Source organism: Ranitomeya imitator, chromosome 5 (assembly GCF_032444005.1).
Source record: "Ranitomeya imitator isolate aRanImi1 chromosome 5, aRanImi1.pri, whole genome shotgun sequence".
NCBI lineage: Eukaryota > Metazoa > Chordata > Amphibia > Anura > Dendrobatidae > Ranitomeya > Ranitomeya imitator.
This window is the reverse complement of record NC_091286.1, coordinates 6277771-6299560: the sequence shown is the minus strand read 5'-3', so window position 1 is coordinate 6299560 and position 21790 is coordinate 6277771. Positions and strand designations below refer to the sequence as shown.

The 21790-nt window shown below is 53.5% G+C and overlaps 1 protein-coding gene across 2 annotated transcripts in view; it reads right to left on the bottom strand.

The window, feature by feature from the left end:
- Window positions 1–21790, bottom strand: part of TMEM63B (transmembrane protein 63B) — a 53124-nt gene that overhangs the window by 7670 nt on the left and 23664 nt on the right. Inside the window, exons 2-12 of one of the 2 annotated variants that reach the window (XM_069768262.1) lie at window positions 19352–19565; window positions 18607–18686; window positions 16227–16265; window positions 15560–15650; window positions 12906–12943; window positions 12411–12553; window positions 6154–6205; window positions 2666–2774; window positions 2394–2464; window positions 2184–2264; window positions 1497–1620 (exon numbers count right to left, since the gene is read on the bottom strand). In XM_069768262.1, coding sequence (XP_069624363.1) covers window positions 1497–1620; window positions 2184–2264; window positions 2394–2464; window positions 2666–2774; window positions 6154–6205; window positions 12411–12553; window positions 12906–12943; window positions 15560–15650; window positions 16227–16265; window positions 18607–18686; window positions 19352–19543 — 1020 coding nt within the window. In that variant the 5' untranslated portion in view covers window positions 19544–19565. The remainder of the gene's footprint in view (window positions 1–1496; window positions 1621–2183; window positions 2265–2393; window positions 2465–2665; window positions 2775–6153; window positions 6206–12410; window positions 12554–12905; window positions 12944–15559; window positions 15651–16226; window positions 16266–18606; window positions 18687–19351; window positions 19566–21790) is intronic. The other variant, XM_069768263.1, reaches the window with a different exon arrangement.

Sequence of the window (21790 nt, the reverse complement as noted above, 5' to 3'; positions counted from 1 at the left end):
GAGGAAGGGTCACATGGGGGAGGGAATAGGCAGTGATCGAGAGTGCTGCAGAGAGCACAGGAGGAAGGGTCACATTGGGGAGAGACTAGGCAGTGATCGAGAGTGCTGCAGAGAGCACCGGAGGAAGGGTCACATGGGGGAGGGACCAGGCAGTGATCGAGAGTGCTGCAGAGAGCACCGGAGGAAGGGTCACATGGGGGAGGGACTACGCAGTGATCGAGAGTGCTGCAGAGAGCACAGGAGGAAGGGTCACATTGGGGAGAGACTAGGCAGTGATCGAGAGTGCTGCAGAGAGCACCGGAGGAAGGGTCACATGGGGGAGGAACTAGGCAGTGATCAAAAGTGCTGCAGAGAGCACCGGAGGAAGGGTCACATGGGGGAGGAACTAGGCAGTGATCAAAAGTGCTGCAGAGAGCACCGGAGGAAGGGTCACATGGGGAGGGACTAGGCAGTGATCGAGAGTGCTGCAGAGAGCACCGGAGGAAGGGTCACATGGTGGAGGAACTAGGCAGTGATCGAGAGTGCCGCAGAGAGCACCGGAGGAAGGGTCACATGGGGAGGGACTAGACAGTGATCGAGAGTGCCGCAGAGAGCACCGGAGGAAGGGTCACATGGGGGAGGGACTAGGCAGTGATCGACAGTGCAGCAGAGAGCACCGGAGGAAGGGTCATTAGGGGGAGGGACTAGGCAGTGATCGACAGTGCAGCAGAGAGCACCGGAGGAAGGGTCACATGGGGGAGGGAATAGGCAGTGATTCGACAGTGCTGCAGAGAGCACCGGAGGAAGGGTCATTAGGGGGAGGGACTAGGCAGTGATCGACAGTGCTGCAGAGAGCACCGGAGGAAGGGTCACATGGGGGAGGGACTAGGCAGTGATCGAGAGTGCTGCAGAGAGCACCGGAGGAAGGGTCACATGGGGGAGGGACTAGGCAGTGATCGAGAGTGCCGCAGAGAGCACCGGAGGAAGGGTCACATGGGGGAGGGACTAGGCAGTGATCGAGAGTGCCGCAGAGAGCACCGGAGGAAGGGTCACATGGGGGAGGGACTAGGCAGTGATCGAGAGTGCCGCAGAGAGCACCGGAGGAAGGGTCACATGGGGGAGGGACTAGGCAGTGATCGACAGTGCAGCAGAGAGCACCGGAGGAAGGGTCACATGGGGGAGGGACTAGGCAGTGATCGAGAGTGCAGCAGAGAGCACCGGAGGAAGGGTCACATGGGGGAGGGACTAGGCAGTGATCGAGAGTGCCGCAGAGAGCACCGGAGGAAGGGTCACATGGGGGAGGGACTAGGCAGTGATCGACAGTGCAGCAGAGAGCACCGGAGGAAGGGTCACATGGGGGAGGGACTAGGCAGTGATCGAGAGTGCAGCAGAGAGCACAGAAGGAAGGGTCACATGGGGGAGGGACTAGGCAGTGATCGAGAGTGCTGCAGAGAGCACCGGAGGAAGGGTCACAGTAGGTCTAGACTCGCAAAGTCACATTAACCACAGCACCTCACCTGCTCACAGCCTTTGATCACACAGCAGCACAGGTGACCGCATGGTTTGGGGTTGATGAAGGATGTGATGTTCTCTCGGCTTAGCAGGTTATTAAAGTACAAGCGGCCGCGCTCTGCTTTCTTCCTGCGGTAACCAAGAAAAAAAATGTAAATTTGGGTCAACTATGGAGTCACAGTATGAAAAATACCTGGAACGAACGAGGAGGGCGCCAGCCACAGAGGGAAAGCGAGCGGCCAGGCGCCAGCCACAGAACGAGAGCGAGCGGCCGGCCGGGCGCCAGCCACAGAACGAGAGGCCAACCAGGCGCCAGCCACAGAGGGAGAGCGAACGGCCGGGCGCCAGCCACAGAGGGAGAGCGAGCGGCCACAGAGGGAGAGTGAGCGGCCGGCCGGGCGCCAGCCACAGAACGAGCGGCCGGCCGGGCGCCAGCCACAGAACGAGAACGAGCGGCCGGCCGGGCGCCAGCCACAGAGGGAGAGCGAGCGGCCGGCAGGCAGAAACAAGTGAGTGACAGAGGGAGAACGGGCAATAGAGAGGGGAACAGTCATAGAAATCTGGGGAAGGTGTGAGATATTAGGGGTAGGAATCCCCTGATACAGGGGACCCAGCGTCCAGGTCTCTGCTGCCTCCTGACTGGCCGGCGTAGAGTAGATCCACTGGAGATGTCGCAGTCTCAGGAATTTTACCTCTCTGCATCCAGGAACATCAGTCTGGCCACGTCATAACACGGCCGGGCCTCCAGGACAGTGCAGTTCGTGTACGCCTCTCTACAAGAGACAAGCGTGATCGCACACAATAGTCACTGAGGAAAGTGCCTTCAACAGAGACCCCCAACAGATCCAGAGCGCAGCACCCCAGACCAACACCCCCCCTCTCACAAGAGACAGACAACTTACTCAAAATGTTTCTTGATTTTCTCTGGTTCGGCGTACTTGGATATCCCGTTAATGAAGAGCGTGCGCTTTACCTGTAGACAAGAGCGTAGAGAGGCATGTAAGCAGAACTCTGCGGTCACATAAGGAGAGGACAGTGCCTCCTAGCGGTGCGAGGGACCGGAGGGCTCCCCCCGGCCGAGCATGGGGTAGGCAAGAGGAGTCGGGGTTCAGATGCCCCTCCTGGGTCCATGTGATGAAAAGCAGAGCGTGCAGCGAGCGGAGGGCTACGTTACCAAGTCGTCCTCCTTGTAGCGCATCTTGGACGTGTGCCGCCTCATGCTGTAAACCGTGAGCAGCAGATACAGGAAAGCGAAGGTGGTGTGCAGCCAGAGCAGGTTATTTCTGAGAGAGAAAGACACCGGTCACGAGCGAGACACACGGACACCAGGGAGCAAGAGCAGTAATACAGTGTGCGTGACGGACGACCACCAGGAGACATTATACAGGGCGCGTGACGGACGACCACCAGGAGACATTATACAGGGCGCGTGACGGACGACCACCAGGAGACGTCACTATACAAGGCGCGTGACGGACGACCACCAGGAGACATTATACAGGGCGCGTGACGGACGACCACCAGGAGACATTATACAGGGCGCGTGACGGACGTCCACCAGGAGACATTATACAGGGCGCGTGACGGACGACCACCAGGAGACGTCACTATACAAGGCGCGTGACGGACGACCACCAGGAGACATTATACAGGGCGCGTGACGGACGACCACCAGGAGACGTCACTATACAAGGCGCGTGACGGACGACCACCAGGAGACATTATACAGGGCGCGTGACGGACGACCACCAGGAGACGTCACTATACAAGGCGCGTGACGGACGACCACCAGGAGACATTATACAAGGCGCGTGACGGACGACCACCAGGAGACGTCACTATACAGGGCGCGTGACGGACGACCACCAGGAGACATTATACAGGGCGCGTGACGGACGACCACCAGGAGACATTATACAGGGCGCGTGACGGATGACCACCAGGAGACATTATACAGGGCGCGTGACGGACGACCACCAGGAGACATTATACAGGGCGCGTGACGGACGACCACCAGGAGACATTATACAGGGCGCGTGACGGACGACCACCAGGAGACATTATACAGGGCGCGTGACGGACGACCACCAGGAGACATTATACAGGGCGCGTGACGGACGTCCACCAGGAGACATTATACAGGGCGCGTGACGGACGACCACCAGGAGACATTATACAGGGCGCGTGACGGACGACCACCAGGAGACATTATACAGGGCGCGTGACGGATGACCAGCAGGAGACATCACTATACAGGGCGCGTGACGGACGACCACCAGGAGACATTATACAGGGCGCGTGACGGACGACCACCAGGAGACATTATACAGGGCGCGTGACGGACGACCACCAGGAGACGTCACTATACAAGGCGCGTGACGGACGACCACCAGGAGACATTATACAGGGCGCGTGACGGACGACCACCAGGAGACATTATACAGGGCGCGTGACGGACGACCACCAGGAGACGTCACTATACAAGGCGCGTGACGGACGACCACCAGGAGACATTATACAGGGCGCGTGACGGACGACCACCAGGAGACGTCACTATACAAGGCGCGTGACGGACGACCACCAGGAGACATTATACAGGGCGCGTGACGGACGACCACCAGGAGACATTATACAGGGCGCGTGACGGACGACCACCAGGAGACGTCACTATACAGGGCGCGTGACGGACGACCACCAGGAGACATTATACAGGGCGTGTGACGGACGACCACCAGGAGACGTCACTATACAGGGCGCGTGATGGACAACCACCAGGAGACATTATACAAGGCGCGTGACGGACGACCACCAGGAGACGTCACTATACAGGGCGCGTGACGGATGACCACCAGGAGACATTATACAGGGCGCGTGACGGACGACCACCAGGAGACATTATACAGGGCGCGTGACGGACGACCACCAGGAGACATTATACAGGGCGCGTGACGGACGACCACCAGGAGACATTATACAGGGCGCGTGACGGATGACCAGCAGGAGACATCACTATACAGGGCGCGTGATGGACAACCACCAGGAGACATTATACAGGGCGCGTGACGGATGACCAGCAGGAGACATCACTATACAGGGCGTGTGACGGACGTCCACCAGGAGACATTATACAGGGCGCGTGACGGACGACCACCAGGAGACGTCACTATACAAGGCGCGTGACGGACGACCACCAGGAGACATTATACAAGGCGCGTGACGGACGACCACCAGGAGACGTCACTATACAGGGCGCGTGACGGACGACCACCAGGAGACATTATACAGGGCGCGTGACGGACGACCACCAGGAGACATTATACAGGGCGCGTGACGGATGACCAGCAGGAGACATCACTATACAGGGCGCGTGATGGACAACCACCAGGAGACATTATACAGGGCGCGTGACGGATGACCAGCAGGAGACATCACTATACAGGGCGTGTGACGGACGTCCACCAGGAGACATTATACAGGGCGCGTGACGGACGACCACCAGGAGACGTCACTATACAAGGCGCGTGACGGACGACCACCAGGAGACATTATACAAGGCGCGTGACGGACGACCACCAGGAGACGTCACTATACAGGGCGCGTGACGGACGACCACCAGGAGACATTATACAGGGCGCGTGACGGACGACCACCAGGAGACATTATACAGGGCGCGTGACGGATGACCAGCAGGAGACGTCACTATACAGGGCGCGTGACGGACGACCACCAGGAGACATTATACAGGGCGCGTGACGGACGACCACCAGGAGACATTATACAAGGCGCGTGACGGACGACCACCAGGAGACGTCACTATACAGGGCGCGTGACGGATGACCACCAGGAGACATTATACAGGGCGCGTGACGGACGACCACCAGGAGACATTATACAGGGCGCGTGACGGACGACCACCAGGAGACATTATACAGGGCGCGTGACGGACGACCACCAGGAGACATTATACAGGGCGCGTGACGGACGACCACCAGGAGACATTATACAGGGCGCGTGACGGACGACCACCAGGAGACATTATACAGGGCGCGTGACGGATGACCAGCAGGAGACATCACTATACAGGGCGCGTGACGGACGACCACCAGGAGACATTATACAGGGCGCGTGACGGATGACCAGCAGGAGACATTATACAGTGCTGTGCATAAGTCTAAGGCAGGGATGGAATAAATGCTGCAGAGGCAGAAGATCCAGGGAATAGAAGGGTTAACAGACTATCGTCATCAATTTACAAAATACAAAGTGACCGAAGAAGAGAAACTTAAATCCCATCAGTCACCAGCCGCCACTGATAAAAACAACCGTTTTCCAGGAGTGATCCCTATAATGGCTGACCAGGTAAATTCTATTTGCAGCATTTGGATAGAGACTCTCCATTATTTCTCCTGATGAAGGGGACTGTGAAAGCTGCAAATATTTTCCTGGTCAGCCGATAAAGCCATCACTCATGGAATACGGCTGTCTCTCGGACATATCAGTGGTGACGTGGACTTTTCTGGGTCTCTCGGTAACACCAGAGCTTTTTTTTATTCTACACTTCTGTTTATGAAGTTTGTTCCTCTAACATTTTTTCCCCACAACTGCCTAAAACTTTTGCACAGCGCTGAACACTCAAGTGACAGACAATGATACGAGTCTCACCTGGAGTTCAGGTTGGCGATTGTCGTCCTCCCGAAGCTATAGGCGTTGTTTTCTGTCAGAGAAAAAAGAAAACAAAAAAGTTAATGGATATAGATGCGGACTGGACGAACCCGCAAGCTTGCAGGCGTGCTTTACCGACCGTATATAGCGTATGGATAAAAAATAACCTTTATTTGGTATAATCTAAAAAGCCTATGATCACAGAAGTAATCTCCCCAGGATCACATTCCTACACCAGGGTCGGGTATGAGGTGAATGGTGAGAGCAGAACGGCTGGCGATGGCAGAACCAAACAAGCGGTGAGATCCACCCAAATATATGGTTTCTCTATTTACTGAGTTGTATGCATCGCAGCGTTCCGGACCCAATAAACCACCATCATTAACCCTGTAATCAGCCACAACTGAACCCAGCAGGGAACACTCATATATAGCAAAATGAGTTATAGGCATCCCGGTCAAATATGTTGGTGATTTATAATGTAGTTTTTGTGGCATCTAGAAATGTTTTAAAGGGAACCTGTCACCCCCGTTTTTTGAGATTGAGCTATAAATACTGTTAAATAGGGCCTGCGCTGTGTGTTCCTATAGTGTATGTAGTGTACCCCGAGTTTGCATCTCGGCTTTGGGAAAATGGCCGCCGCGATCTCTAATGCGCACGCGCGGCATCCCGCGGCCATTTTCCTGAAGCCCCGTGCAGCAGAGCACTCGATCTGCGCACGCGCGGCCCCAGGAAGATGGCCGCCCCCACCGATGCAAGGGATTACAGCGCAGATCGCGCGCTGCTTGTTCACCACTACGCCACCAACGTAAAGCTGAGGAAGAACCAGCGATGTCACCACGCCCTCCCGACCTGATTGACAGGCGAAAACGGCGACTTTGGTAAGTTATTTCTCAGCATACATGGGGAATCGGGGTACACTACATACACTATAGGAACACACAGCGCAGGCCCTATTTAACAGTATTTATAGCTCAATCTCAAAAAACGGGGTGACAGGTTCCCTTTAATATAGATTTCTATATTGCACTGACGCTAATCCTATATCCAGTATCCATAAGTACCATGTGTTTAGATGTGATGTGATTTTGATAAACACTTTGATTATATAGTCACCTTTCTTGTTTCCAATATTGTTAGAAAGGCAGCAAAGAAATACATCACTCCTGGTACAAATATACAAGGTTGTTAAGATCTATTTGGGGTACACCCGTAGTCTTATACCTACACCTCGGTATAACATTGTTAGCCCATTTTTTTGTGATCCTGGGGAGATTACTTCTGTGATCATAGGGTAACTATAGGAGGTTTGGCTGGGATTTGGCACATAGTCAGTGCTGTTTAGGATCTGTTACCTGTTGTTAGTTTTTGTCTTGTTTCCCCATTCTGTGTAGGTAATAGGGCACTGAGCACATAAGGTTTCCATTTGTTCTTTATGTCCCCCTTTTTTTTCTTTTGATTTACGTGCCATATTGGCTTTTTAGATTATACCAAATAAAGGTTATTTTTTATCCATACGCTATATACGGTATCAATTTCTATTTGGATAATACACCACGCTTATTATATATGTGCTTTACCGACGCCTGGTGCCAAGAGCGCAAGAAACCTCGATCGACAGAGTGGAGTGGAGTCAGGCCGACGTCTAACCCGGAAGGACTCTTGGATGGTGCAATGAATCCACCAGGCTAACATGGCCGATGAAATGGCTAAACCCTTCCTGTAACCGTCAGGAAGCCCAAATAAGGTGTCCAACCTTTGGATGGACGCCGTGCATGGTACGTACCTGCTCAGATCACTCACTTCTTCCAGAATATGGAGAACCCATCCCTCCCATTTGTCCAGATCAAAAAAAAAAAAAAGGAGTCTACTGTAAGACTCCCAGGACCTTCTTTTTTCGAGCGTGTGCAGTTTGCGCTGCCCTTCGAACTTACAGCGCAGGTGCCGGGGACGTTCATGAAGGAAATGGAGGCGGCGCCCGGAGGCCCTGAGGAGTTTGTGTCGGGCGGGGGGAGACATGCCCCGCTGACAAAATAGAGGTATGAGGGACAAATTATAAAAACTATTATTTCAGCGTTGGCAGGGACCCCAACTAAAAGAGCCACCTTGACAAAGTGCAGCATTAGTGCAGCACAAGGTGGCTCCTTCAGTTAAAAACGCCTAGGGGGGTCAGGTTCCTTTTAAAGGTCCCAAAGATCTAGTGGTATGTGAAAGGGAAGGACCACATGTGAAAACTCCCTGCTTGCAGTTTCGTTGCAATAAGTCAGAAAAAGTACTAGCTCCGCCTACCTAACGTGGTCCGTGCGGATCTCCCAGGACCACTGCGGGACCTCTTGCTTCTCTCGGAAGTAGGGGAAAGGGGGGGGTTATGGAAACTGGTACCACGGAAGAACCAGAGCATTCACTGCGATGGCTTTTGGATCTCGAGGCCGAACCATGAACATTGGCGTTCAGTCTGGACGCCATCTGATCTACATCTGGAGTGCCCCAGTGAACGCAGATCTGATGGAAGACTTCCGGGAGAAGTTCCCACTCACTTGAGGCGCGACCCTGATGGCTGAGGAAGTCTACCGCCCAGAGATCTACTCCTGGGATGTGTACTGCCGAGATCACCGAATGATAGATCTCGGCACATCAAAGAATGTGACGTACCTCGTCCATGCTGCCTGACCGAGGGTACCTGCTAGATGATTGACGTATGGCACAGCCGTGGCATTATCCAATTGAATTCGGATGGGGTGACCCGCCAGAAGGCAGAGGACCTGCTGTAGGACTAGCCGTACCGTTCAGATCCCCTGAACAAAGATCGGGAGAAGAAGGCTGGTATCGGTAGTCACTAATAATCATTGAACCGGGAGGAACTCCCCTGGATGAGGAAGAAGCTCGGACACTGTCCTCTGAAAGCCTGTTTGACCTACAGAAAACGAACGGAGCGAAGAAAACAGCTTCCATTGCTGTCACCTTTTTTTCCTCATGAACCTCCCAGCAAATCGAATGGAATGAGTGATCAAGTAAGGGAGTTCTGAGTTGAAGGGCCACGGCCTTGTCTCAAGGGAGAAATACCAACGCTCTGGAAGTGTCCAGGATCATCCTCAAAAAGGATATCAGCTGGGCTGGAAAAGAGGAAAAACCTGTCTAGATGAAGCTGCCAGCCCAGGAGAGAGAGGGTATAGCAATTGATATAGACGACTCAGCGTAGTCTTGGAGGAGCGGCTAGAAAGTCTATCGGATAAGGGCAGGACGACCACGCCTCTAGGGTGCAAGAGGAACATGACGGCCGCCATGACCCTTGCGAACACTCAGTGTGCAGTAGCAAGGCCGAAGGACAAGGTCGTGACTTGAAAATGTTGCGAATGGAAAAATGAAGGAAATTCTGAAGAGGGGAAAATAGGAATGTGAAGGTAAGAGTCCCGAATGTTGGTGGATGCCAGAAAATCCACCCTTTTTCCGTTGAAGTAATGGCTGAGCGGAGGAACTCCATCCGAAGAAGGAGGACCATGCCCAGCTTGGTAAAAGTTTGAGGTCCAGGATCAGTCTTATTTTTCGGTCCCTCTTTTTGGAACCAAGATCCCTTAGATCTAGTCCGTCCTGAACAATTCTTCCACTGCTGGTTGGGTCTATAGCAAACATGTGATCCTAGGGAGTGATGTCAGAGGCTTTTTGAACGCAGAGTACGCTTCCATACTCAGCCATAATGCCCTTCTGGGTGTAATGGCATTTGCTGCTGACAGCACCGCGCAACTAGCTGCATCCGAGAGGCTTGAACCAGCTAGTCTCCCGCTCAAGAAATTTTGATTGACCAGCTGTACTGTCTTCAGGAAAAGGTTACTGATGAGAATCAAAGTAGTTAAGGTGTCCGACCAGGAGACCACTACTCGAGCAACCCATGCGGTGGCTAAGGAAGGGTAGAGCACTCAACCAGAGGATGCAAGACGGACCGAACCAGATTTGCTATCTGACAGTCCATTGTAATTTTAATTGATGACCCATCGGGCAGGAATACTGGTAGACAAACCACAGGAGGCTCTACCCGGTTAATCTGCCAAGTGGCAGAATGTGCGGCTGCAGCCAGAAGGTCAGGAAAAGCTGTTTCTTGCTACCTCCGCTCTCTTTTGACAGTGCAGAGTTAAAATGATGAACCCTCGATCCACCGCTAAGTGTCCCCCAATGAGGCGAAGGAGAAAATCCAGATTTCGCAACAACCACAAGACGGATTTCATCCGCAGGTATCGGTGTAATCAGTATGATGGTGCCGACCTGACACTGTCTGTAGTTATTAAGTAAAAAAAGAAATACGAGCAGCTCACCCATGCCCTAGGTGGTTGGAGGCACGAGATCCATAGGACAAGATGTAATCACATGTGGGCGAAACGAGGGGCTGATCCTTGACAGAGAACGCATGTGCGTTTGAAACGCGTTGCTACCATGCTGTCATTTTACTGATTTTTGAACATATTTTTTGCACCTCCTATCTACTAAATTTTTGGCAAAAAATTCTGGAAGCTGGATCAACCCCTCTTTTCGTCCACATGTAGTTACTGAGCACAATCCTGCCGACAGGTCACTTTAAACATAAAATGATATCCTCCAGTGGAGGTGGGACGGCCTCGTATCCCCTCTACATCCTCTAGTGGAGGTGGGACGGCCTCGTATCCCCTCTACATCCTCCAGTGGAGGTGGGACGGCCTTGTATCCCCTCTACATCCTCCAGTGGAGGTGGGACGGCCTCCTATCCCCTCTATATCCTCCACTGGAGGTGGGACGGCCTCTTATCCCCTCTACATCCTCCACTGGAGGTGGGACGGCCTCTTATCCCCTCTACATCCTCCAGTGGAGGTGGGACGGCCTTGTATCCCCTCTACATCCTCCAGTGGAGGTGGGACGGCCTTGTATCCCCTCTACATCCTCCAGTGGAGGTGGGACGGCCTTGTATCCCCTCTACATCCTCCAGTGGAGGTGGGACGGCCTCCTATCCCCTCTATATCCTCCACTGGAGGTGGGACGGCCTCTTATCCCCTCTACATCCTCCAGTGGAGGTGGGACGGCCTCCTATCCCCTCTACATCCTCCAGTGGAGGTGGGACGGCCTCCTATCCCCTCTATATCCTCCACTGGAGGTGGGACGGCCTCTTATCCCCTCTACATCCTCCAGTGGAGGTGGGACGGCCTTGTATCCCCTCTACATCCTCCAGTGGAGGTGGGACGGCCTTGTATCCCCTCTACATCCTCCAGTGGAGGTGGGACGGCCTTGTATCCCCTCTACATCCTCCAGTGGAGGTGGGACGGCCTCCTATCCCCTCTATATCCTCCACTGGAGGTGGGACGGCCTCTTATCCCCTCTACATCCTCCAGTGGAGGTGGGACGGCCTCCTATCCCCTCTACATCCTCCAGTGGAGGTGGGACGGCCTCCTATCCCCTCTATATCCTCCACTGGAGGTGGGACGGCCTCTTATCCCCTCTACATCCTCCAGTGGAGGTGGGACGGCCTCCTATCCCCTCTACATCCTCCAGTGGAGGTGGGACGGCCTCCTATCCCCTCTATATCCTCCACTGGAGGTGGGACGGCCTCGTATCCCCTCTACATCCTCCAGTGGAGGTGAGACGGCCTCGTATCTCCTCTATATCCTCCACTGGAGGTGGGACGGCCTCGTATCCCCCCTACATCCTCCAGTGGAGGCGGGACGGCCTCGTATCCCCTCTACATCCTCCAGTGGAGGTGGGACGGCCTTGTATCCTCTCTACATCCTCTAGTGGAGAAGGGACGGCCTTGTATCCTCTCTACATCCTCCAGTGGAGGTGGGACGGCCTCCTATCCCCTCTACATCCTCCAGTGGAGGTGGGACGGCCTCCTATCCCCTCTATATCCTCCACTGGAGGTGGGACGGCCTCGTATCCCCTCTACATCCTCCAGTGGAGGTGGGACGGCCTCCTATCCAGTCTACATCCTCCAGTTGAGGTGGGACGGCCTCTTATCTCCTCTACATCCTCCAGTGGAGTTGGGACGGCCTCGTATCCCCTCTACATCCTCCAGTGGAGAAGGGACGGCCTTGTATCCCCCCTACATCCTCCAGTGGAGGTGGGACGGCCTCGTATCCCCTCTACATCCTCCAGTGGAGGTGGGACGGCCTTGTATCCTCTCTACATCCTCTAGTAGAGGTGGACGGCCTCATATCCTCTGTCTTCCAGGTGGTATAGCTCTGTATCCAGCGCTGCAGAGGATTGCACCATCTCAGAGGACAGCTTTATAAAGTCCTCACCGAGAAGGTCTCCTGAGAAGTTGACAGGAAGAACGATGCCGACAGACAAGACTCCGACCACCACCAGCAGACCGATGATGTGCCGCTGGAAGGACAAGTAATGGACGGCATCGGCTCCGCACTTCTCCCGGATCTCATCATCCCTGGTGGAGACACAAGACAGGCGATCAGACCAAGGTAAATAACCACTTCCCCCAACAGACTACTACCCCAATCATACAACACCTCTACACAAAACATTCTGTGTCATGGTGTCACCTATAACCTCATGACCTGTCTATGAAGACATCTATGCCCCCATATCTGGGGCAGAGGGGTTGGCTTGGGACACCCCAAAGGGAAGACCCCCCACCTACTGATATTTGGAGAGCCCTTTTAAAGAGCTGCCCCACTGCCAGCAGTGATCACTGGCCAATCCACCATTCCTGGGTTCCCCCTCCCCCGGTATCAGGAGTGTAATCTGCAGATTTCTGGATTAGAGAGAAGAGAACTCACTTGATCCTGAAGATGGCGGTCAGCCAGGAGCAGAATCCCTGCAAGGACGACAAGACAGGTGTTACTGAGGGTCCATGATACGGAGGAAGACCCCAAAACAAGGTGTTACTGAGGGTACAATAGATGGGGAAAGACCCCAAGACAAGACAAGGTGTTCCTGCCAGGGATATATATGTGTGTGCAGTCCACCTTTCTGTACCCCAGACTCAGCATGCGGAGGGTGGGCTCTGCGAAGCCCGAATACAGAGGCTGTGGCCTGGAGTGACCACTACGCAGGTTGGTGCTGGTATATTGGGGCACAGCCTGGTACTAACCCTCGATGTGCAGCATCAGCGAGCCACCATACTGTCATGTCACACCATTATTTGATGGGTGCCAGCTGTATGGTATCCAGGGCGGTGGAGTCGACGTCGATGTCCATTTTGGTGGAGTCGGAGTCATAATAAAATAGACAGAGTCCGACCCCTAACATGTATAATATGCTGGATGCAGTACTACACTGCAGGATGGAATGGATATTTTTTCAGGATTTGGGGAAGTTATGAAATGTTTTATAAATGTCTGTTCTATAACTGATCTGAGGATCTCGGCTTTTAGTGGAGATGAATCTGTGCTGCACTTTTTGCACATGCTCAGTAGCAAAGCTGTTCTACAGATCAGAGCACAAAGCCACTGGTTAGGAACGTCTGCAGCGCGGCACTCATCACAAGAACTGCTAGTGTGAACAGGAGGCAAGTGCTTCTTACACAGGTCTAAACTTGCCGGGGGCAGAGGCGCCGGACACGCCGGGGGCAGAGGCGCCGGACACGCCGGGGGCAGAGGCGCCGGACACGCCGGGGGCAGAGGCGCCGGACACGCCGGGGGCAGAGGCGCCGGACACGCCGGGGGCAGAGGCGCCGGACACGCCGGGGGCAGAGGCGCCGGACACGCCGGGGGCAGGACTGGAGACATGGGCAGAAAGTACATACGGGGCATGATTGGAGACAGATCGTGCAGGATGGATACGATGGAGACTGATGGGGAGATCATATGGGTCAGGATGGATACTCATGAGGGCAGTATAATAATAATAATAATGATGATGAAAGACTTCACCTAGAGACGTCACTGGTGAGTCAGTGTTACCTATACACTGACACTATACACTGTATACTATATACAGAGCTCCTGGGCACAATGTCACCATTGTATTACCTCTACACAGACACTGCATACTAAGTACAGATCTCCTGTGAATCCTAGCACTTATGTTGATAGTATTGTGTTTTTTTTTGTTTTTTTCTTCCTAACTGAAGGGTAAATTGACTAGATCAATGGATGTTTGACAGGTTATAGTTTCACACAGCAACTATTTTTCTGGAATAATCTGGTTCAGGTATATGATGACCCCATCACATGACCGGGGGGCCCATAGTGTCTGAACAGCCCAGGGACCTGGCTACCCTTAATCCACCCCTGCACCAGAGCCCCACATTTCCCGCAATGCTATCTAAATACCTGGCTTATTGCATCACAATGATGATTAAAGGGAACCTGTCACCCCGGTTTTTCAGTACGAGATAAAAATACTGTTAAATAGGGCCTGAGCTGTGCGTTACTATAGTGTATTTTGTGTACCCTGATTTCACCCCTAAGCTGCCGAAATAACTTACCAAAGTCGCCGTTTTTGCCTGTCAATCAGGCTGGTCAGGTCAGATGGGCGTGGCGACATCGCTGGTTCTTCCTCCAGATCTTGCATATATTTCCGTTGGTGGCGTAGTGGTTTGCGCATGCCCATCTTCTGAATCCACTGGGCAGGAGAAGAAAAAACGCGCGATCGGCGCTATTTCCCTGGTGATGTGTGGGGGCGGCCATCTTCCTGAGGCCGCGCGTGTGCATATGGAGTCCTCTGCTGCCCGGGGCTTCATTAAAATGGCCGTGGTATGCCGCGCGTGCGCAGATGGAGATCGCGGCGGCCATTTTCCTGAAGTTGAGATGCGAACTCGGCTTCAGGAAAATGGCCGCCGCGATCTCCATCTGCGCACGCGCGGCATACCGCAGCCATTTTCCTGAAGCCCCGGGCAGCAGAGGAGACCATATGCGCACACGCGGCCTCAGGAAGATGGCCGCCCCCACAGATCACCAGGGAAATAGCGCCGATCGCGCGTTTTTTCTTCTCCTGCCCAGTGGATTCAGAAGATGGGTATGCGCAAACCACTACGCCACCAACGGAAATATATGCAAGATCTGGGGGAAGAACCAGCGATGTCGCCACGCCCATCTGACCTGACCAGCCTGATTGACAGGCAAAAACGGCGACTTTGGTAAGTTATTTCGGCAGCTTAGGGGTGAAATCAGGGTACACAAAATACACTATAGTAACGCACAGCTCAGGCCCTATTTAACAGTAATTTTATCTCGTACTGAAAAACCGGGGTGACAGGTTCCCTTTAAAAGCCTGATGTCACCATTTTACTAGAGTAAATGTGTCACTTACACATGGGCCACGTATGAGGGAGTCAGAGTCACAGAAATTGAGGAGTCGGAGTTTTGGCTTACCGACTCCACAGCCCTGATAACACCAGGATCAGAGGTAACTCCAATCCTGGCCATTAGCCCCTTAGATGCCATGGTCAACGCTTGAGGCGCTGTGACGCCGCCATCATTGTACTCACGTTATCTCTCTGGTCGAAGTCCACGGAGCTGGAGACGGACGTAAGGCGCTCGTACCTGTCATGGCTGTCGGAGTGCATCGCGGAGGCCACGCTATGGAGGGAGAGGAGGCTCATTATAGACAAGGAGATGAATCAAGAGAGGCCAGAAGAGACACTAGTTGGAGGAAGGGTTAATCATCACTCAAAAGAGCAGGCGATGCCTTTCTCATGCAAAATGCGGAGGCACCTGGCCCACCAAACCCAAGACCACCACACCAAGGTCAGAGGCACTGATGGCTCTCCCCTCAACAGTGGAACTACAACCTCCAGCATCTGCTGGGAATAAATCCACAGGCTGCAGACTGGTCTCATGATGGGACGGGCGCTCCAGAGAGAGTAAGAGACAGAGCCGGCATGCATCAGAGTGTTAGAGAGGACAGAGAGCCTTGGCCAGGATCCCCCGGTATTAGGGAGGACAGAGAGCCTCCGCCAGGATCCCCCGGTATTAGGGAGGACAAAGAGCCTCCGCCATGATCCCAGATATTAGAGAGGACAGAGAGCCTCCGCCATGATCCCAGATATTAGAGAGGACAGAGAGCCTCCGCCATGATCCCAGATATTAGAGAGGACAGAGAGCCTCCGCCAGGACCCCAGATATTAGAGAGGACACACAACACACAGGACATACTATTCCCGCTCCTCCTGGAATCGAAGCCGATGGCGCTGCCTGAAAGGGGCGACAAACAGAACCACACACTAAGTACAGGAAAACATAGGGTGCCCCTACTGGGGAGAGTATGAGGACAACTCGCGAGCAAGTCGCCTGACCATATAACCAGCACCTATAGTACATGGGAAGCTCTGAAGCCGCTCGGTACAATATTGTACAGTTTGCAGCTGCTGAAGAACCTCTTCTGTACACTGCACATGTCAGGCAGTCAATGATGAAGGCAATCGGAAAGAGAATCACCACTCAATTCCTGATGTCCAAATCCTGAACTTATCCATCAGAGCGGGGGCACAACGGCGACCAGGTACACACACGTGGTCAAAATTGTTGGCCCCCCTCGTTTAATGACAGAGACACCCACAATGGTCACAGAAGTAACTTGAACCTGACAAAAGTAATAATAAATAAAAGATCTATGATATGAACAAATAAAAGTCAGACATTGCTTTTCAGCCATGCTTCCACAGAATTAATAAAATAAACCTTGTCACGATAATGTATAAAATGGAGTATGATTTTTCATTTTCCCTGTTATCATGCACGCTGTGGGCTCTGACCCCCTCTTCTCTCTTTGCTTCTGCTGTGTGTGTGTGAATCCTAAACCTCTCATTCCCTCCCACCACAAGAATGTTTACGACCTCTGTAGCTGCAATAGACAATTCTCCCATCTAGCACCAGCTGAAACTGGTCTAGTCTCTCTCAAAAGACATGACGTTCTTTGTTCTATTATAGTAAGATATTGAGCCACCGATTTGGGCTAGAAAAATAAGGAGTACATATTGCGAATTCCCATCGGTAGATCTGTCAATCACTGTAAGCGCGAGCAGCTTAACACAACGAGTACAAAGTGCAGATTTCTCCGGAACCGTGTGGACCAACTAGTCCGAGTGCGGAATCATTAGAAAGCAAATTTTAATTTAAGAGGAATGATGGGTGTGCTGTGACTCTGCCATGTTCTGAAGCCAAGATATGAGAATTATAAGTATTGTTGGTACAATCTGTAACTTTGAGGAGAGGGGAGGGTGCAGGCAAACCAGCCCCTCTAGTGATGTCACAGGCCTGCAGGTATAAGTTACTGCACTCAACCTAGCCTTCATTCTTGCCTGGGATTTCACTACAGAAAGACCTCCTGATGCACTGGGATATTTGGCTCTGCCTACCGGCATGTTTAGCTGAAATGATCAAAGCAAATGTGAGTTTTATCTTTCTTTAGTCCATGTTTTTTTTATAATTGCTGTACATACTTTAAATTGTCTCATATTGTAAAATCTTGATATACCTTTTATAAACACTGCCTTATCTTTTTATGGAGTAAAAGTTATAATATTTACTAGTTTTGTTCCCTTGCTCTAAATGTACCCCAAGTCTTCTGAAGTTAATTATGCTACTAATTTGGGTTGGCTCGAACCCCTCTCTGTGAGAAATCTGAGCTGGTGGCAGCGAAGTGTGTTCTGGGCTAGGTGGGTACAGCTGGCAGCGACGGAACACGATTTTCTAAGCTATTGTCTGGCTGTGGCCTGAGCATTTATAATTCCCTCACTGCAGCATGCCTGCTAGCCAGTCCACAGTGAAGCGGCCCATCCGACGACTAATTATCCCAGGTGCAGTTCCCTGACTGACCTGAGGGTAAGGGGGCGCCAGAGAGCTGCAAGTTCCGAAGCAGAACTGGAAATGCGGGATATACATAAATCCCTGCAGTTCATGATATTGTAGCAGCAGTGGGAGAACTAATATAAGCCCCTGCAGTAAATTGATAGGTCAATAGCCTTGTGTGTGTTTTCATCACATTGTAGCAGTGGTGGGATAACTAAGATAAGCCCCCCTGCACATGTGATAGCCGTGTGCTCGTCAAAGGTCACCCCTGATCCGAGACATATTGGTGTCGGCACGATGGGAAACCTCATGAAATCGGCTGTGTGCACGCACCCTCAGTCCTGTACCGCCCACTATGCGTCTGTTGTGTGCACACACCCTCAGTCCTGTACCGTCCACTATGCATCTGCTGTGTGCACACACCCTCAGTACTGTACCGTCCACTATGCGTCTGCTGTGTGCACACACCCTCAGTCCTGTACCGTCCACTATGCGTCTGCTGTGTGCACACACCCTCAGTCCTGTACCGTCCACTATGCGTCTGCTGTGTGCACACACCCTCAGTCCTGTACCGTCCACTATGCGTCTGTGTGTAGACACCCACAGTCCCGTACCGTCCACTATGCATCAGCTGTGTGCACACACCCTCAGTAGTGTATCGTCCATTATATGCACACACCCTCAGTCCTGTAATCATTCCCTCCTGTATATGATCAGCCACCATACAGTCAGTGAATGGACCCACCTGTCCGCGTCAGTGACCAGTGCCAGCCGTCCGTAGTCCCACGCCACCTTCCTCAGAATGGAGAAGACAAAGAGCAGAGCCTGGAGGAGACATGTAGACATACTCATTGAGGACATCCTGACTTTAGGACACGTGGGGGCATCATGGCTGGCGGGGGTCCTCCTCTAATAGTGATAGGCAAACCCCTGGATGTTCAGGTTCGGCTAAACGGTAAAAAAAGAAAGTGTGGGGACCCCTCTATTCGTGATAACCAGCCATGATGAAACAGCTGAGGGTTGCAGCTCCCAGCTGTCAGTTTTGCCTAGCTGCTTCTCAAAAATATAGTGGAACCCACTTTTTTTTTTTTAATATTTATTTTGAGCTCCAGCTGTTGAATTCTCCCATCAGCAGCTCCTGTTCTCGCTGTTATTAGCGGCAGCAGGAGGCAGCTGAAGGGAGTAGTAGTCCCATCAGCCGACGTAAGTGACCGGAGATCAACTTTTACCTACAATTACAGCTGCGGATTCGTGCCGTCATTTGGCAGCGTGGGAACCACGGCAAGGATTTTACCGCCGATCAGAGGCAGCGTTTGTTGTGCCGTCATGTAGATGACACCGTGACCGAGGGCGCAGCAGCCCTCCTCATCTCTCTACACGACCCCTGATGCCCTCACCCGGCCCGTGGACACAAGACCTCAGTAGCCGGACACCTTATGGGGGCACTGGACACATGAATCCCCTGCACTGAGCCCCCCGGAGGTACTCACCAGAAAGCACATGAAGTCCAGCGCCAGAACGGTGGGCACTCCTCCGAACGGCAGGCCCTGCAGTACGGTGCTGCGGATGCGGGCGCTGTAGCAATAGTCCTTGGTGGAGACATTGTTACAGGCAGGTCCACTGCAGGAGGTGGTGGCTGTGGTGCCCATAGAGGCCAGCGTGCCAAGGAAGAAGGGGGTCATGGCTGCTTCATCATTCTCCAGTCTGCAAGGAAACAAAGCAGATAATCAGCCGAGACTGAAACACCGAAACCCGGCAACACCACGTGCAGCATCAGAGCAGACGCCGTACTGCCCCACATCATGTGTACAGACGCCGTACTGCCCCACATCATGTGTACAGACGCCGTACTGCCCCACATCATGTGTACAGACGCCGTACTGCCCCACATCATGTGTACAGACGCCGTACTGCCCCACATCAGGTGCAGACGCCGTACTGCCCCACATCATGTGCAGACGCCGTACTGCCCCCACATCATGTGTACAGACGCCATACTGCCCCCACATCATGTGCGGACGCCGTACTGCCCCCACATCATGTGTACAGACGCCATACTGCCCCACATCATGTGTACAGACGCCGTACTGCCCCACATCATGTGTACAGACGCCGTACTGCCCCACATCATGTGCACAGACGCCGTACTGCCCCACATCATGTGCACAGACGCCGTACTGCCCCACATCATGTGCACAGACGCCGTACTGTCCCACATCATGTGCACAGACGCCGTACTGCCCCACATCATGTGCACAGACGCCGTACTGCCCCACATCATGTGCAGACGCCGTACTGCCCCACATCATGTGCACAGACGCCGTACTGCCCCACATCATGTGCACAGACGCCGTACTGCCCCACATCATGTGCACAGACGCCGTACTGCCCCACATCATGTGCACAGACGCCGTACTGCCCCACATCATGTGCACAGACGCCGTACTGCCCCACATCATGTGCACAGACGCCGTACTGCCCCCACATGATGTGCACAGACGCCGTACTGCCCCCACATCATGTGCACAGACGCCGCACTGCCCCACATCATGTGCACAGACACCGTACTGCCCCACATCATGTGCACAGATGCCGTACTGCCCCACATCATGTGCCCCAATCACTAAGAAAGGACTCTGTACGGCCCCCACATTATAGACCATAGACTGAGTATTGCGCATTCATCATGTACCTCCTTCACTAAGCGCAGACCCCATACTCTATGTATTTGTACCGCAGGGTGGGGGAACTCTACAGGTTGCAATACTGAAGTTATGCCCCCTCTTGCCTCTGCCATGGAAGGATATCAGTGCACATCAGTCAGACATATCTCAGTATGGGGAGGTCACAGACACCAGGTGTGTGATGACGGATCACCGGCAGTGTATCCGAGGTATGGTGGGTATGAGCAGTGCTGGACAGTGCCAGCTATTATAGTCTTATGACCTGCAGCACATTGCACCTCCCGCTCCCTGCAGCACACTGCCCCTCCCGCTCCCTGCAGCACACTGCACCTCCCGCCCCCTGCAGCACACTGCCCCTCCCGCCCCCTGCAGCACACTGCACCTCCCGCCCCCTGCAGCACACTGCACCTCCCGCCCCCTGCAGCACACTGCACCTCCCGCCCCCTGCAGCACACTGCACCTCCCGCCCCCTGCAGCACACTGCACCTCTTCCCCACAGATCCAAGATGATACAGTGAGAGTTATATACAAAAAACCTTCCCACTCCAAGTGAGAAGGTGAAGTGCAGCGGCGATACACAAGGGAAAACAGTCACAATATGATGACAAGAAACAGTTTGTAGTGACCTATTAGCTGAAGTGATGTGCCCTAATCTAAGGGTCCTAGAGGCAGGCCTCTCACAGAGAACCTCAGGGGGAGGAGACCTGGAGGAGGGCCTCTCAGAGAACCTCAGGGGGAGTAGGAGTCCTGGAGGAGGGCCTCTCGGAGAGAACCTCAGGGGGAGTAGGAGTCCTGGAGGAGGGCCTCTCGGAGAGAACCTCAGGGGGAGTAGGAGACCTGGAGGAGGGCCTCTCAGAGAACCTCAGGGGGAGTAGGAGACCTGGAGGAGGGCCTCTCAGAGAACCTCAGGGGGAGTAGGAGTCCTGGAGGAGGGCCTCTCGGAGAACCTCAGGGGGAGTAGGAGTCCTGGAGGAGGGCCTCTCGGAGAGAACCTCTCGGAGAGAACATCAGGGGGAGTAGGAGACCTGGAGGGCGGCCTCTCAGAGAGAACCTCAGGGGGAGTAGGAGACCTGGAGGAGGGCCTCTCGGAGAACCTCAGGGGGAGTAGGAGTCCTGGAGGAGGGCCTCTCGGAGAGAACATCAGGGGGAGTAGGAGACCTGGAGGAGGGCCTCTCAGAGAGAACCTCAGGGGGAGTAGGAGTCCTGGAGGAGGGCCTCTCGGAGAACCTCAGGGGGAGTAGGAGT